Source organism: Babylonia areolata, chromosome 12 (assembly GCF_041734735.1).
Source record: "Babylonia areolata isolate BAREFJ2019XMU chromosome 12, ASM4173473v1, whole genome shotgun sequence".
Classification (NCBI taxonomy): domain Eukaryota; kingdom Metazoa; phylum Mollusca; class Gastropoda; order Neogastropoda; family Buccinidae; genus Babylonia; species Babylonia areolata.
The window spans coordinates 6,926,635-6,945,467 of NC_134887.1; the positions used below are offsets into that span (position 1 = coordinate 6,926,635).

The 18,833-nt window shown below is 43.3% G+C and overlaps 1 protein-coding gene across 1 annotated transcript; it reads right to left on the minus strand.

The window, feature by feature from the left end:
* Positions 1 to 751: 751 nt before the first annotated feature.
* Positions 752 to 12,536, minus strand: LOC143288027 (uncharacterized). The gene is made up of 7 exons (XM_076596281.1): positions 11,421 to 12,536; positions 10,336 to 10,608; positions 9,856 to 9,990; positions 7,929 to 8,131; positions 6,868 to 7,565; positions 4,848 to 5,136; positions 752 to 1,976 (listed from the first exon to the last, which is right to left on the minus strand). Exons 1-7 carry the CDS (start codon positions 12,441 to 12,443, stop codon positions 1,478 to 1,480), a joined length of 3,120 nt encoding a protein of 1,039 aa, XP_076452396.1. The 5' UTR covers positions 12,444 to 12,536; the 3' UTR covers positions 752 to 1,477.
* Between the last annotated feature and the right edge of the window lie 6,297 nt (positions 12,537 to 18,833).

An 18,833-nucleotide genomic window follows, 5' to 3' on the forward strand; every position in this document is an offset into this window, starting at 1 on the left:
ACGCACCCACATTCAAACATATGTGTGTATACATGCAATGGACATGCATATATACACCAATTAGTTACACACCCACTTCCATACAACTGTTTGCTGCACAGGTTCTGAACACAACTTCAACACATGAACACACAAAGCTAAATTATCCTCCACCCACCCGCATTCAAATACACATGTACACTACACACATTAGTACACAGCACTTTGTTACACACCTACTTCCATACAACTTTCTGCTGCACAGGTTTTGAACACAAGTTCAACACATGAACACACAAAGCTATTATTCTCCACACACACACATTCAAACATGCATGTGCGCAATGCACACGCATATATAAACCACTTTGTTGCACACCTACTTCCATACGATGTTTTGCTGCACAGGTTTTGAACACAAGTTCAACACATGAACACACAAAGCTATTAACCTCCACACACACACATTCAAACATGCAAACATGCACGCAATGTACATTTGTATACAGCACTTTATCACACACCTACTTCCATACACCTTATTGCAGCACAGGTTTTTGGACACAACAACACATTAACAGAACGGTGTAACAGCCTCTGACTGTTCCCCTGCTGGGGATTTACCCCCGGGGTCTTTCTGGGCAAGCCTAACTGTGGCCCCAGGGGGTGGTGGGAGGGTTGGGGGGATGGGGGGGGGGGGGGGGGGCGTTCAGCTGGCCCTTACTGACTCCTACCCACCCCCCTCAGTAACCCCCCCACTCCACCCCCCACCTTCCTCTCCATTTCTACCTGGCGGAAGAAAACATGGAGGAGTTCTGCTCTGACAGCGTATTGGAGGTGCTGGCACTGCTCCGGCATTCCACACCACACACACACACACACACAATGAACAGGAACTCTGCCAAGGAAAGCGTCGTCACAGGCTGGCATTTTCATCCTGCCTCTCCACATTCTTCACTTGATTCTAACTGGGCTAAATTTAACTCCGGGAGGGAGAGGGAGGGGGAAGGGCTGATTTCAAGTAAACTTTGAGCATCCAGGCAGGGTATGATAAGTCAGTCGTGTCCGACCATGACCATCAGAACAGCAGAGGAGGCACCTGCTGTCCCGACTATATGGGCATGAATTTGATTACAATGGAAAGTGTCTTGCCCAAGTTACATCCCAACTCTCTCGGGCCAAGAGGATTTTAGGACAGCCGGTGTTGGGATGGTTCCCAAAGAACAACTGGCCCCTAAGGCTGCAGCACATCCCAACTAAAGGGGATCAGTTCTGACCAGCTGAAATTTACCCCAGGGTGTCAATCCAGGCTAGTCTACACAGCGCCCCCCCCCTCCCCCACACCACCCCCGAGGTTAATCTGGGTGAGCCAGACTTTACCCCAGTGATGAAAACCAACAAGGGAAATGAATGGGCTGCTACACCCATACGCGCTAGACCAGCCCTACCCAAAGCGCCCAAGCAGCAGTACTACGAACAGCAGCTAAACCACACAGCATCATAATGACTTCACCTCGGCCACGGCCATGTCCACCTCCCTCTCCGTCTCCTGCACCGCGGCCCTGAACTCGGCAACCTCCTCTCTCCCCACCACCCTCCACTGCCTCCGCTGGTACAGCCGCTTCTGCTCGGCAAACGCCTCTCTTTCCGACTGTATCAGATTTTCTGGCGTTGAACCAGACTTTGTTGGGGCGTTGGTTCCTGCTGTCATCATACGTTCACCCCTGGTGCCGACGACCCTCGCCTCTTCTTCCTCCTCTGCCGCTGTCTGTGGATTTTCGACAACGGCCAATTTTTCATCTGGGCCATGGACGGGAGGATTGAGGAGCGCCCTCGCGTGTCTCCTCCTCGCCGTCAGCTGTGCCGACAGGAGCCTGACCAAGGGTCGCGGGTCGGAGGTGAGGTCAAGGTGGGAGGTGGGCACCAGCGTGATGGTGGCATCATCAGGCAGGTGGGCGTACAGGTGTCTGAGCAGCAACAGGAGCTGGTTGGAATCCCTGTGGAGGGGGTGGGGGTGGGGGGGGAAGGAGAACAGAAAGTGGATGTGAGCATGCCTGCTGCCATTTCCATGCTCATGCACACACACTCTCACAAACACACACATACACACTCATGGTACACACATATATACACTCTCTTACATGCACACATACACACTCCTTCACACACATACTCTCTCACACACATACACTCACACACACGCTCATACACACTGCTGATGCAGAAAACTGTATAAAGTATAATTTGATCTGATCTAATTTCACTCTGAGTGAAAATACTTGCTTTTGTAATCTATGAACAAAAGCCACAGTGCTGCCCATACAGTAATATAAAATGCAAAACTTCAGGCTGCATAGAGTTTTTGTTGCAGTTTCTCAAGGAGCCGTCACTGCACTGGGACAGATCCATTTAGGCTACACCAAATTTCCATGGCAGATGCCTGAAAGTAACCCATCAACATGCTAGGCGGGCCTCAAGGCGTGCATAGATCATTTGTGTACTTATCAGAGTGGATTTCTTTACAGAATTTCTTTTTTCCAGAGGACAACACTCATGTACAATGGTTCTTTTTCGGTGCACCAAGTGCGTGCAACACAGAGGAATAATAATAATAATAATAATAATAATAATAATACATAGTTTTTCCATGGCGCGATATCCAGCACCAATGCTGCTCAAAGCGCCTTATATCATCCAGTAGACTATAAACATGCCTTAAAAAACACATCAACTGCTATCTGACAATGGAAAACATCCAGTGTGTTCATATGAATGAAAAATCATGTTTAAGAGATGAATCGGATTATAAAACCTATGAAGAAAATAAGGCTTAGATTAAAACAAAATGCATTTCATAGAACACACACACACACACACACACACACACACATATAGATGTCCCTCTCTTACAGACACACGCACACACTCACACACAGACATACATACGCTGACATTAAATATCATCTGCACTAAAAACAAAATTGCATAAGCATTAAGATATTAATTTTCTTATTTTCTAACACAGAGGACCTCAGTTTATCGTCTCACCCAAATGGCTAGACGCTCAGTTCGATCGTCCATTCAAACTTGGGAGAAAGGGTGAGACCAGGATCGGCCTTGATGTTATATCTACTTGGGTTGTTTCCCCATTTCCCCCAAAACGTCTAACACAAAAATCCAAGTTATCTGGAAATTCTCCAACCCGCACATGTATCAGTCGAACTCAACTTGTCACAGGCAGGGATCGTTCTGTTGCAGTCTGCCAAAGCTTTCTCCCCCTTTTTGTTTTTTCCACAATTCTTGTTAACCTTTTGAGCCCTGACCACCGCTTTACCGGTGATGGGGAGGGGTGACATAATGCCTGGCCACCGGTTGAGCGGTGCGTAAACACTTGTGTCGTGTTTTGCTATTGGCTGACTTATATTGAAGAGCCAATCAGAAAAACCGTAATATTCTGACGTCAGCGAACGTAGTACCAACATTGCTGCACCTTTTCACTGTGTTTTGTGCATGTGCTTTGGATAAAAAAGATCGATTTCTACCATGAAGCATGCAGAGTCTCAACATGACATGCCTCCTTTGATCAACTGATTCTGCATGCTCAGATTCATTTTCAACATCACTATCTGTAGCAAAATCATCCGATTCGAATTCCACCTCACTATCAGAGTAATCACTGTCATACTCTACTTCTGATAAATCAACAAGCATACCAATTACTTGCTGCGTTGTGTACAGTTATTTTCTCGCACGTTTTGTCCCTGATTTCTGCCCTGACGGGCCAGGTTGAGACTCTGCACGCTTCAAGTGTTTACGCACCGCTCAACCGCTGGCTGGGCATTATGTCATTTTTCTCTGCCACCGGTAAAGCGGTGGTCAGGGCTCAAAGGGTTTAATACCAATCATTTGCAAATTTTGGCTCAGGAGTTCAGGCAGAAGGGTTAAAATTGCTCAGGAACTCAGGGCTCAGGGTTAAACTGCAGAAAAAAGAAGTCGCTCCATTCCACACCTTCTCTCAACCCTGTAAAGAGTCATCAGGGGGGCTGCACTAAAGAACTGCTCACCAGATTCCTCCAGGTCTATTGCTTGTGTGCCAAACACAGCCTGGAGTCTCTGCAGAGACGGGTTCCACCGTGAGCAAACACAAAAAATACGCACCCCCTAGTCAAATACGGAGTGTTGGCCGAGAGGTAACACATCCGCCCAGCAAGCAAGAGAATCAGAGCGCACTAGCTCCAGTCTCACAATCGCAAGGCAGCCAGTGTGACAAAGATCCTCCACACACACATGTGGTGTGAAGGCCTAGAGGTAACGTGTCCGCCTAGGAAGCGAGAGAATCTGAGCGCGCTGGTTCGAATCACGGCTCAGCCGCCGATATTTTCTCCCGCTCCACTCGACTTTGAGTGGTGGTCTGGATGCTAGTCATTCAGATGAGATGACAAACCAAGGTCCCATGTGCAGCATGCACTTGACACACGTAAAAGAACCCACGGCAACAAAACGGTTGTCGCTGGTAAAATTTTCTTGAAAAATCCACTTCCATAGGAAAATAAATAAAACTGTAAGCAGAAAAACAGAAAAAAAAGGGTGACGCTCTCAGTGTGGTGACTCGCTCTCCCTGGGGAGACCAGCCCGCATGTCACACAAAGAAATCTGCTGTGACAATAAAAGAGTGATACAACACAATACAATACAACAACACCTGCAGATCTGTCACACAAATCCAAACACCTCACACAACAACCCCCACCACCACCACCGCCACCAGGTACACCACATCCCCCCCCCCACCTGCATCTCCCCCCCCTCCCATCCCCTCCCTCCCCCGCATCCACCCACCCCAGCCCCTGCACCCACCCACCTCTCACCTGGCAAACACAAGCACGCTGACGGCCCTGCGGGGAAGGGGAGCGAACCCCAGCTGACGGACTCGCACCAGGCGCAGACACTGTGGAGCCCCCTCTGCCCCCAGCCAGCACTGCTGGTCACACCCCTGGCGGTGGTGGTGGTGGTGGTGGTGGTGAACAAAACCTGCCGACCTCAGACACCTCCCAATGACCTCCCCTGTCGGCTCACCAAGGGCAAAGTCGATGTCGCACCGCCACTGGCGCTGCACCGAGTTCAGCGTGAGCACCTCGGCTTCCAGCCGTGAAGTGTCTTGAGAGGGGGGGGGGAGGGTGTGGTGCAGGTGGGGGTGGGGGGGGGGAGGAGAGAACAAAACACAGGTGGGTAAGCATATCTCACATTGATGAGCAAATATCACTTGTTGCAACATATACATATATATATATACATACAAATATATATACATAGCACATATCACACACTGATGAGCAGATATCACTCGTTGCAGTATATATATATCTAGAGAGAGAGACAGAGACAGAGAGAGAGAGAGATCTCACACTGATGAGCAAATATCATTCATTGCAACATATATATAATTATACATGTACACATATACATATATAGCGCATCTCACACTGATGAGTAAATATCACTTGTTGCAATATACATACATACATGTACACATCACATCACACGCTGATGAGCAAATATCACTCACTGCAACATACATACACATGTACACATCACATCACAAACTGATGAGAAAGCATCACTCTTTGCAACATGCATACACACATATACATGTACACAGCACAACGCAAAAAATCTTCAAGGGCAACACACATTTTCTCAGATTTTTCCAGCTCTGGAAATAACTGATTGACTGATTGGTTGATGTGGATGCTTCTATAGCGCCTATCCTCGGTCAGAGACCAAGCTCTGAGCGCTTTACATACACGGGGACATTTGCACCACAGGCTGCCTACCTGGGTAGAGCCGACTGACAGCTGCCACTGGGCGCTCATCATTTGTTTCCTGTGTCATTCAATCAGATTTCAGACGCACACACATACACACTCAGACAGACATGTAACATTTTACGTGTATGACCATTTGTTTGTTTTTTATTTACCCCGCCATGTAGGCAGCCATACTCCGTTTTCGGGGGGATGCATACTGGATATGTTCTCGTTTCCATAACCCACCGAACGCAGACATGGATTACATGATCTTTAACGTGCATACTTAATCTTCAGTGTGCGTATACACACGAATGGGGTTCAGGCACTAGCAGGTCTGCACATATGTTGACCTGGGAGATTGGAAAAATCTCCACCCTTTACCCACCAGGTGCACCGAGATTCGAACCCAGGACCCTCAGATTGAAAGTTCAGCGCTTTAACCATTCGGCTATTGCACCCGTCAAACTGAACTCTCATTTTTCAAAGATTTTCCCAGACTTCCATGACCCTGGTCATAGCATGAACAACTTCAAGGTGCACCCTGTGCATGCACTGATCTGATATAGGCTCGCAGAAGTTGCATGCATGTGTCTGATGAACTGACAAATTAGGACGAACATGGAACTTCAATGCTGTATTAGAAAAGTGCAAGATTGATTTTTTTTTCTTTTTTAATAAATCATTTTACATTTAATTTAAAAAGATGCATGCCACACGATGCTTCACACACCAGATCATACAAAAAAAACCAACACTGGTAAAAACCTGTCGACGACAAAAGAAGGCAACGTTGTCCATCTTTGCAAACACACACACACACAGAGAATTGTGCATAGATCTGGGTATTTTGTCTGCTTGTATATTTTATAGGGTTTTTTTTTGTTTTTGCACATTTGTTTAATGATAACTAAATGAATAAATGGAAAAATGAATGAATAAATAACGAAAGAAAGAAAGAAAAGAATAGATCGATAGATAAATAAATAAACAAATGAATGAATGAATAAATAAATAAATAAATAAACAAACAAATAAAACAGAATAGACAAACCAAATTACAAAACAACAACAACCCTACCTGAATCTCTCCGCCCCGATTCCAGACCCTCCTCCTCCTCCCCCACAGACACAGCACCGAACGCCCACTCTGGCTCCGGCCGCCGCAGCAGTTCCGCAGCCGTCAGCACGACCTCACCGCACGCGACGCTCCTCACCCTGCTGCACCACCCTTCCTCGCGCCCTGCGCCCTCCCTCCTCCTCCTCACACCCTGTCTCCCACCACCACTCTGAGCTCCACCATTTCCTTCCACGTCTCTCCGCCGCTGCTGCGTAGCAACGTCGTCAGCGCCAGGAACCGTAACGCCCGCATCCTCGTGGCGGTGCGACCCCGGTTCCTTGACCGCGTAGACCAGATGAACGCGGTACGTTACCTCCCCGAACCATCCAAGGTCCGGAACGGCGGCGAGCACGCCTGTCACCGTCACTGACTCTGAAGGCTGGACGGTCTGGGTCCGCTTCGCGGAAAAGCAAGGGGGGTTCGCTTCTTTTCTTCGTCTCTTGCTGCTGCTGGGCGACGCGGAGAGCAGCGGTTCTGCTGTGTCTGCCGCCGCTGCTGCGGGCTGCTGGGGACTGCCGGTTGAAAGGAAACACTGCCACACCGTCGTCTTGGCTGAGAGGGTCTGGTGGTGGTGGTGGTGGTGGTGTAGGGGCTGGATGGTGGTGGTGGTGGTGGTGTTCGTGGACGGTGTCAGAGCCAGGGCGCAGCTGAACAGTTCTCTGTCAGATAGGGAGGGATAAATGGTTTTTTTTTTGTTGTTGTTTTTTTTGTCTTCTCACTTCACTGTGTGGTGTAATAATTTTTTTTTTTTTTTTTTTTTTTTTGCAGTACTAATGTCTATGTAAGTCTTCATCAATCGTGGACAATTTTCCCAACTGTTTGCAACCTTTTTCTTTCTCCCCAACCAATTTTTATTCCATTTCACAGTTCTGATTTTTTTTTTTTTCATATTGGTGTAATGTTCTTTATAAAAAAAACACACAAAAAAACGGAAAAACAAAAGAAGCAAAAACAAGACCAGCACCGATTAAGTAAAAATGAATAAACAGATTTTTTAAAATTTTAAATCTTCCCCACCCCACCTGTGAGAAATGTTGACGATGCGGATGCCTACAACACACAAGCCGTCCAGCAGCCGATGCCACAGGCCCTGCACCTTGACGTCCACGTCTCCGTCCCTGTGAGGCTCTGGCGGTGGCGGTGGTAACGGACGGCATTTTCTGTCTGGCTGCTTGGCTGTGTCTGTACTCCCGTCCCTTCCACCCACCACGGTTACCAGGGGCACCTGGTGGGGTCAGGTACACAGCTACAGGTATGGTCAGTTCTTCGTGTCAACAGAAAAAGGGCTACAGGTAGGGTCAGTTCTTCGTGTCAACAGAAAAAGAGCTACAGGTATGGTCAGTTCTTCGTGTCAGCAGAAAAAGGGCTACAGGTATGGTCAGTTCTTCGTGTCAACAGAAGAAAGGCTACAGGTATGGTCAGTTCTTCGTGTCAACGGAAGAAGGGCTACAGGTATGGTCAGTTCTTCGTGTCAACAGACAAAGAGCTACAGGTATGGTCAGTTCTTCATGTCAACGGAAGAAGGGCTAAAGGTATGGTCAGTTCTTCGTGTCAACAGACAAAGAGCTACAGGTATGGTCAGTTCTTCGTGTCAACAGAAAAAGGGCTACAGGTATGGTCAGTTCTTCGTGTCAACAGACAAAGAGCTACAGGTATGGTCAGTTCTTCATGTCAACAGACAAGAGCTACAGGTATGGTCAGTTCTTCATGTCAACAGATAAGAGCTACAGGTATGGTCAGTTCTTCATATAAACAAAGAGCTACAGGTATGGTCAGTTCTTCATGTCAACAGACAAGAGCTACAGGTATGGTCAGTTCTTCATGTCAACAAAGAGCTACAGGTATGGTCAGTTCTTCATGTCAACAGACAAGAGCTACAGGTATGGTCAGTTCTTCATGTCAACAAAGAGCTACAGGTATGGTCAGTTCTTCATGTCAACAGACAAGAGCTACAGGTATGGTCAGTTCTTCATGTCAACAAAGAGCTACAGGTATGGTCAGTTCTTCATGTCAACAGATAAGAGCTACAGGTATGGTCAGTTCTTCGCGTCAACAGACAAGAGCTACAGGTATGGTCAGTTCTTCATGTCAACAGATAAGAGCTACAGGTATGGTCAGTTCTTCATGTCAACAGATAAGAGCTACAGGTATGGTCAGTTCTTCGCGTCAACAGACAAGAGCCACAGATATGGTCAGTTCTTCGTGTCAACAGACAAAAGCTACAGGTATATAACAGGTTTTCTTGTGTGTGTGTGTGTGTGTGTGTGTGTGTGTCAACAAACCAAGCGACGCAACAGACAGAGCCACAGATATGGTCAGTTCTTTGTGTCAACAGAACCAGAACTACAACTGATACTGCCAATCACACAGCAGAACTGTTAACTTACTGAAGAATAGAATAAGAATAATCTAAATATCTCATTTTGAGAAACTACGTGAGGTACAGAAAAGACAAACATAGACAAATACTGAACACAAAAACATTAAACATGACTCAATTAAAAAGCAACAATTAATATACAAGACATTCATAAAAAATAAAAAAAAGCATTTTGTATATATCTATTTTAAAATGTTGTAATTAATCATTATTACAAATATGTTGAAAGACACTTCCAGTAATGTTGCACAGATCATACTGCACACTTATTCTGCACATTGTCGTATATTTCCAATGAGATACTGTAAAAAAAACAAAAAAACCGACAACATAATGATGAAAAAATAAAAAAAGAAAAGAAAAAGAAATAAAGCTTATATCAGAAACTGAAATAAAGTACAACCTGTTACACACACACACTTTTGCATACATATATACTTACACATTTTTACACACACACACACACAAACACAAACACACAAAAAAAACCACACACACACACGCAATATACACTCTCTGTGGCTCTCCAGAACCTGAAAGAGTTAATTCTTCATTCCACAAGAGCATACCTCAGGCGGTGAAAGGTCCGGCACTTCTCCTGCCCCTTTCAGGCTGAGATCCAAGAGACGTCTCCACGTCTCTGCCACAAACTGCTCCTTGGAGGCCAGCCTCTGCTTCTCTTCGGCCACACTTCTGGCCAGACCCTGGTTCAGACCACAATTATACACACTGTACTGTATCATATTCAGCGGAGCAGTGGCCCAGCAATAATGCGTCTGACTAGCAAGCGAGGGTGCACGGGTCTGAGTTCCATACATCTACGGACCAGGATTTTTTTACTCCCCTCTCCCCCATCGCTGGACCTTGAGTGGTGGTCAGGGTGCTAGTCATTCGGATGATAAACTGAGATCCCATGTGCAGCATGCCCTTAGCGCACATATAAATGAACCCATGCCAACAAAAGGGTTGTCCCTGGCAAAATTCTCTAGAAAAATCCACTTTGATAGCAATCCTGCCTCCCCCCCCCCACCCCCTCTCTCTAAACAAACCTGATTCTGTTCCAGAAGAGCATCGACGACCGGCTGCAGATTTCTGGAAGCCTCATCACTCTCCCCAACAAAGTTTTCCTCAGACACCGACAGAGAGCCATCAGCACCATGGTGTCGCCTGTCAGCTACAAACCCTTGCAGGTCCGCTAACAAGTAGCTGTCGGGGGGGTACAACGTCACACAGTCGCTGAACACCAATAACAACTGCTGTCCACCGCACTGAAGAAAATCACCGACAAGGGCAAAGTCGACATTGTCCCAGTGATGTTTCACCTGAAACAGCAATAAAGTTACATTATCAAGACCCATATAATGATATATAATAATATATATATCTTTCCCATCTGGAAACCAATATTTTGCAGACATGTGAGAGACCCAGACTTCTGACACACAACTGACAGACCTGGAGGAATCTGGTGAAAAGTCCTTCTGTGCGTCACCCCACTGACTCTTCACAGAGTTAACAGAGAAGAAGAAGAAATGTTCTTCATTACATAAATGCTAGTTGCAAGTTCATAGCTATTGGCTATGACTACCATTATGTTTCCTAATATACTACTTTTTTCTTCTTTTTTTTTAATCTTAGTTCATGGGCTTCAACATGTCAAATACAATCTCAGTCCTTCAGGAAACTAGAGTTTTGGGTGGATTTATGTTTACACAATTGTTTTCACTGCACCATTTGATTCTGGCAGCCCAGAGTCATTATGTCTTTACCAAAAGGGAGTGCACACTGAGTCTGTTCTTGTTTCCACAACCTACTTAAGTGTGACATAGTATCAATTATTCAACGTGCTGTTACATCACATCAGATCTTCTGTATGCATGCTTTTGTTAGCAATAGCATGCTATGTGTGACATGTTCGGCTGCACTTATGGATTTCTTCCACTAAGCTTGTTGTTCATAAGTAATTATCAGTATTGGCCAGTAGTTTGGCAATCAGAAAGGGGGTGAATGTCAAACAGTTTACAATTAAGTTCCAAAGGTTACACACACACACACACACACACACACACACACACACACACACACTCAAAGAGTCAGCACCTTCAAGTGTATATTGGTATAAAACTGATCTAACCTGTTTTGTTGTTTCATCAACTATGAAACAGTGCTTTGTGTCTGTAAGGCAGATCAGGATATTGCTGTGAAATTTCTGCAAGCTGGTCACACCAAACGCTGGGTAGACAGCATCAATGTGTGTCCACAGAGTGACACAAGTCTGCACCACTCCACAATCCAGCGTGATTACATAACCATCATTCAAGCCAACAGCACATTTGTTTTTATACACAGGTACTCTGTTCACTGTCTCCGTTCTTTGACAATGATGGATGACAGCTGAAGACACTTTGGGTGCATACTCTGGAGGCAGGAAGTCACGAGTCTTCAAAGTGTTTTTCATGAATTCACCATTTTGTGAATGTTTCTCGATGGCAACCGTAACGATAGAAGTGTTGCTCTTTCCTTCTGCCTCTTTCACCTGCAGCACAGTAACAATCCAGTTTTCTTCCGAGGCAACACACAAAATTGTTGATTCTAATCTCCCATTGCCGGCACCTCTGTTATCCTCTGCATCACAAACTGAAAATTGATATTTGTAGACCGTGTTTTTACCATTTGAGTCAACGTTTGATTTCAAACTGAACAATAATAACACACTGTGGCTTACAGTAAGTACCCTTGGTCCATGTAAAAGGGAACAGCTGAATGTGTTTGAGAGAGATGAGGGGTACGTGAACTCCATAAGCGGAACCAAATGTACAGATTTTCCGCGACTTTCATTTTCACGATCGTTCTTGTGGCTGGTCACACAACTTCCACTCCATTTCGTCTGGATCACACAAAACCGCTTCCCAGAGACAGACTTGTCATCATATGATACTAATATGACTGGTGCTTCTATCCCGCTTCTGTTGTCGATTATGTTTTTCGCATCCTTGATTCTCCAATGAAGTTTTGATGCCACTGTCGACTTGGAAACCAGTTCACTGCGAAAATCTGTCTGGTCTAAAAACTTGTAGCTTTCTAGTTCTATCGACGTCTCACCCTGATGCATGAACACCAAACTACCCTTGTGAACCAACGCCACTGATTTTTCCATAACTGTGGCATTTTGGACACAGGTTTTTTGGTTAAGGTGTAAATCTACACCCGTGTTTCAATATTCCTCAACACTCCACACATTTTGTACAGGAAAGCGCCATGTTGAAAATTCCGCTTGCTGCTGTCCAATCAAAATCTGGCACATCAGGGGACAGCACCTCTATTCACTCGCTAAACAGTTTCACTTTCAGTTTCTTGGAAAGAATAATCCACAGTATCAGTACACGATACAGGAAAAGGGGGTAACTCGAACAATGGATAGTACAATTACCGAAAAAGATTTAGGGATCACGATGGATCTAGAACTAAGCTTTGAGGCACATATAAATAATATAGTGAAAAAGGGAAATCAAATTTCTGGTCTTCTTGTGAGACCTATAACTAATAAATCTCCCGAAATTATGATTCCATTGTTCAAAGCTCTGGTTAGACCCATTATTGAATATGGAAACTCAGTATGGTGCCCTTACCTTTAAAAAGCACATAAATATGATTGAAGGTGTTCAACGCAGATTTACCAAGTGTATAACTAGTAATACTAATAGTACTCGTGATCTTAGTTATGAGGAGCGCCTGGCTCTTTTTAATATGCCTAGCCTAGAGTTTAGAAGATTAAGAGGTGATCTCATTGAAGTATACAAGATCATGCACAATATTTACGATAATTGCACCACCTCTTCCTTGTTTACTATGGCTAACTACGATAAAACTCGAGCCGGGCACAACTTCAAAATAAACAAAACTAATTTCGTAACTAACCAGTTCCGCAAGTTCTTTACTAACCGCATCATAAATCTGCCGGTGGAATAACCTTTCCTATGACACCATCAACGCACCATCGGTAAACGCCTTCAAAAATCACATTGACAAAAAGTTTAAGGACCATGTATTTTCCACAGAGTTAAATCTTTATTGAGCTGTAGATAAATGTAGTATACACAATGCCAGATTTAAACAAGGGTCTGTTCACAACAAGTGATCCAAAAGCACATAAATGGACACTGATTATGAGGGCAAAAGGCTTTTAGCCTATAGCCAAACATTTCTGTGATTCTGTGAGTTTCGATGTGTGAAAGCGTAAAAGCGGACTGATCCCTTACTGATAATACGTTACACCACATCTGTTTTGAAATAAACAAACAACAACAACAAACGAAGGAGCCGATGCTTGATCTACCCATAAATCCAACGCGATAGTCAGGCCTTGAAAGCCTACCGCAGGCAAAAACAAACCACATAAACACGCACCATGCATGCTATCTCTTAGTCCGTTGCCTATATTGTGTGTGTGTGTGTGTGTGTGTGTGTGTGTGTGTGTGTGTGTGTTTTGGAGAGAGCGAAAACCAGCGAGTGGAGAGTGATGTCCATCTGAAATACATGTAGGGGAGGCTATCGAAAAAGCCTCCCTCTGCTATCGTCACCACTGTGGATCTTGTTTGTTCCCTTGACAAGCATTGCGCACTCAATGTTGGAAAATGCTTGTGTGGGGACTCTTTTCTTCCTCACTTCAAGCGAGCAAGAGGTCTTACCAGGCCTACATGGCATGATATTGGTATGATATTGATATGATATGATGATATTCTCAAGCATTTTCAAAACAGAACTACCCAGCACGCAGTGTGCACGTGTCAAATGATCGATACAAGGACAGGCCCGGCGCTTCCTTTTTTGAGGAAGTGTCTGGGTTTGTTCCCATGTACCTTTTATTTACCTGTGTGCTAGCGTAAGCAGCACTGACTTGAAGTTGTGTATCTTATGAATGGAGAGAGTTACCACTCTTTACTATTTGTTACCCAGCACGCATTTATGCACACACATGCGCGCGCACTTTGACACACACACACACATACATACACAATTCTTTTAAAATCATCTCCTTTCCGTTTCTTTTTTTCGAATCTTTCATTTCTTCGTGTCAGTTGTAGTTTCTTTCTTTCTTTCTGTTTGTCTTTGTTTCTGTTATTGGCTTTCATCTTTTTTAAATTATGAGTTACCCAACCTACCTCTCTCAATCTTTCTGTCTCTTTAAAGTTAGTCACCCCCCACCCCACCCCCCTCCCCATCCTCCCCTATCCTACTTCATTGTCTTGTTTGTTCTGTTTTTTTTCGTGTTTTTTTTTTTTTTTTTTTGGGGGGGGGGGGGGGGGTCCATATTCATTGTCTTTTTTGTTCGTTTTTTTTCGGTTTTTTTTCCATATCTTCTTACTTCTTTCTCCTTCTCCGCATTCCGACTTTGACGTCGTTTTCTTTTTAGGTTTTAATTCATGCATTCTGAGCACAGTTCATGATGATATATAAATTTCATTTTATTATAGTTTTGGCTGTATCGTAAATACTTAGAGTGCCGACTTGACAATGATAAGTTTGTGAGTTCCAATCCCAGGCAGGCCAAAAGTGAAAAAAAAAAAAAAAAAAAAAAAGTTCAGAAAATAGCTGTGTAGTGGTAGCTCCAGCAGAAATAATCACAATTCAGGACATGGGTTGTCATGCTGGTAATAGTACTGTATACAGCAACAGTAGTTGTACCTCAGGAGATATACGGTATGTGGAGTGTGGTGAGTGTGTGTGTGTGTGTGTGTGTGTGTGTGTGTGTACGTCTGCAAACCTGCCTGCCTGACTGCATGTGTGTGAAGTGTGTGTGTGTGTGTGTGTGTGTGTGTGTGGTAAAGCATATAATTGAACACTGTAGGGTTTTTTGGGGTTTTTTCAAAATGCATTTATTTCCATACCCTGCCTGGTTAATTAACATGCAAAAAAAAGTTTCAAGGAAAACACGGAAAAAGATAGTGAAACAACACCACATTTAAATAAATCCACAGCAACACCCTGATGACCTATCCTCCATTGCTAAAACTTTGACCCCTTTATAAAAAAGTTGACAGTGCAAAGAACACCATAACCCTTGGTTATGACAGGCGCACTGAGATAGTGCTACAGCAACAACAGGTTGTTAACATTTAAAAAAAATATTTTACAATCCAAGCAATTAATCATAATTTTGACACTTTGTAGACATAACAATGATTTACATGAATGAAAAAAAATGGAAAAACGTTCTGATAATAGAAATGTGATCTGATACTTTTCTAGTTACTGGATAACATTTTGATCATTTTTTTTGTACTTTCCACTCTTTAAAAACTTGGTGCAAAATAATTTTGATATAAAAAACATCATCCAATAGGATGAACAGTTTCTGAGTAAATAAGATAAGAGACAATGCATTACAGATTGCTGAAAAATGCAGAGTAAATCATACTCATGGAAAAATACCAGATAGTGTCTGTCATCAGCACACACACACACACACACACACTCACACACACACACACACACACAAACACAGACAAAAAACAACAACACACACACACACACAAACAAACAAACAAAAAACAAAAAAACAAAACATACACACACTCACAAACACACACACACACACACACACACACAAAGACACAAGGACCCACATACAAAAACACACAGAAACATTTGTCATGTCCATATCTCTAACCATAAAGACAAAGATCACAGACCATTCACAATTAAGTAATGAGGAAAAAAAAGTCATCAATAAAAAAAAGTACATCAAGGTACCCAAGAGATTCACACTTGAATAACTGAAAAGTATAACGCTGATCAATAAGAACCTTTTGCATACTGAGATGCTCAAATGTATCACACTGACATATTATTATGAATGTAAAATGCTCAAATATATTATGCTGATGAGAATTATGAACCTTAAATCCTCAAATATGTTAATTTTTTTTTTAAAAACCTTCCGCACAGAGGTGAGTGATGGCCTAGAGGTAACGCGTCCGCCTAGGAAGCGAGAGAGAATCTGAGCACGCTGGTTCGAATCACGGCTCAGCCGCCGATATTTTCTCCCCCTCCACGAGACCTTGAGTGGTGGTCTGGACGCTAGTCATTCGGATGAGATAAACCGAGGTCCCATGTGCAGCATGCACTTAGCGCACGTAAAATAACCCACGACAACAAAAGGGTTGTTCCTGGAAAAATTCTGTCGAAAAATCCACTGCAATAGGAAAAATAAATAAAACTGCACGCAGGAAAAAAAAAGAAAAAGAAAAAAAGGGTGGCGCTGTAGTGTAGCGATGCGCTCTCCCTGGGGACAGCAGCCTGAATTTCACACAGAGAAATCTGTTGTGATAAAAAGAAATACAAATATAAATACAAACCCCAAGTCATACCCCCCTTCACAAAGGCACAACACCAAGCTGAAATGGGGCTTTGAACCCTGGTCACTGGTGAACTTCTTCTGCGTTCACTCGTAGGCACACGAGTGGGCTTTTTTAACGTGTATGACCGTTTTTACCGCGCCATGTAGGCAGCCATACTCCGCTTTCGGGGGTGTGCATGCTGGGTATGTTCTTGTTTCCATAACCCACCGAACGCTGACATGGATTACAGGATCTTTAACGTGCGTATTTGATCTTCTGCTTGCATATACACACGAAGGGGGTTCAGGCACTAGCAGGTCTGCACACATGTTGACCTGGGAGATTGTAAAAATCTCCACCCTTTACCCACCAGGCGCCGTCACCGTGATTCGAACCCGGCACCCTCAGATTGACAGTCCAACGCTTTAACCACTCGGCTATTGCGCCCGTCACTGGTGAACATTGGATCAGAAGTCCAACGCTGAACTGATTCTGCTGCAGCGCCTCCGTAGCAAAAGTGGAGTATGTAAATTTAACATAATGAGAATATACATGCGTCCGCTATGTTAATACAAACATGACACAAAAATAGGCTCCCCCCCACATGCATGCATCATGAGCATGTGCGTGTAACATGCTCCCAACTGCGCACACGTTATTGTTAGCACAAACAGGACACAAACACAGGTTGTTGTTTTGTTTTTTGTTTTTTTTGTTTTTTTCTCCAGTGATGCACGTCGCCTCGCCGCAGGAGCCCACTCACTTGACCAAGACTTACCTGTTTGTCTAAATGTGTGCTTTTCTCTTGATGTACTTTGTTTTTATTTTAATTTGTCCCGTCATGGATGATATAAATGATTGTCACTCAGTGATGGGTACTTATAAAGGAGTGTATTTTTCTTTATTTGAAAGCCTTTGCTCAGTTGTACTATGTACCATGCAAATAGAATGAGTGGATGCCCTTTAGACTCCACTAGAAAATATAGTATAAGTCATTAATTACTTGATATAATAGCCACAATAATAATAAAATAAAATGGAAAATATAAGCATTGTTTCCATGAACTGTCAAGGACTGGGTAACGTTAAAAAGAGGAGAGATGTTTTTCACTTTCTTAGACAAAAGAAACACTCCATTTATCTCCTTCAAGATACACATTTCGACCCAAATATTGAATCGTATGTTAGATCTGAATGGGGTTACACTTGTCACTTTGCATCTCATAATTCACAATCCAGAGGTGTTGCTGTTATGTTCAATAACAATTTTGAATTTAAAATTAAAAAGGTGTACAAGGATCCTAATGGAAACTGCATAATTATTTCCTTTACAACAGTAGAAAAGGATTTCTTAATTGTAAACATTTATGGCCCAAACAAAGATTCCCCAGAATTTTATGATGAACTGGAAAAAAATATTACACAGTTTGGATACCCAAACCTGATTATTGGAGGTGACTGGAATCTAGTTCTTGACCCACATAAAGATTATTCTAATTATAAACACATAAATAACCCTAAAGCTAGAGACAAAGTAGAAGATATTATGACAAACTTAGATATGTATGATGTTTGGCGAGACTTAAACCCTGATAGTACACGTTTTACATGGCGTAGACCATCCCCTTTTCAACAGAGCCGTTTGGACTTCTTCCTTATATCTGAATGTTTGATACAGTATGTGCACGAAGCAGACATCCAATATGGCTATAGGACAGACCATTCAATGATAGTTCTTAAACTTTCATTTGGCGAAAAAATTAAACGAAAATCTTTTTGGAAATTCAACAATTCTTTACTGAAAGATATAGATTATGTAAATGAAATTAAAGAAGAAATCAAACAAGTTATTAGAGAATATGCAGTTCCATTATACAATTATGAAGAATTAAGAAACATTCTAATGTCCGAAATACAGTGTGTAATATCAGACCAATTATTGTTAGATGTTCTATTAATGAAGATTAGATCAAAAACAATCTCATATGCCACAATGAAAAAACGTAAAACAGAGGAGGAAGAACAACAGTTAGAAATAGAAATACAGAACTTAGAAAGCAGGAATGTCAGAACATGTCAAGAAAATGATAGAATAGAAGAGAATAAGTTAAAGCTTGTAGATATTAGAAAAAAGAAGATGGAAGGAGTACTCATGCGTTCAAGGGCCAGATGGATAGCAGAAGGAGAAAAAGTATCAAAATACTTTT

Coding starts and splice junctions, on each gene's coding strand:
- LOC143288027 (XM_076596281.1), bottom strand. CDS start 12,443: ATGGAAAAATCAGTGGCGTTGGTTCACAAGGGTAGTTTGGTGTTCATG. Junction 7,566..7,928: donor ATCGTCAACATTTCTCACAG/GTGGGGTGGGGA, acceptor CCTATCTGACAG/AGAACTGTTCAGCTGCGCCC. Junction 5,137..6,867: donor ATCGGGGCGGAGAGATTCAG/GTAGGGTTGTTG, acceptor CCCCCTCTCAAG/ACACTTCACGGCTGGAAGCC.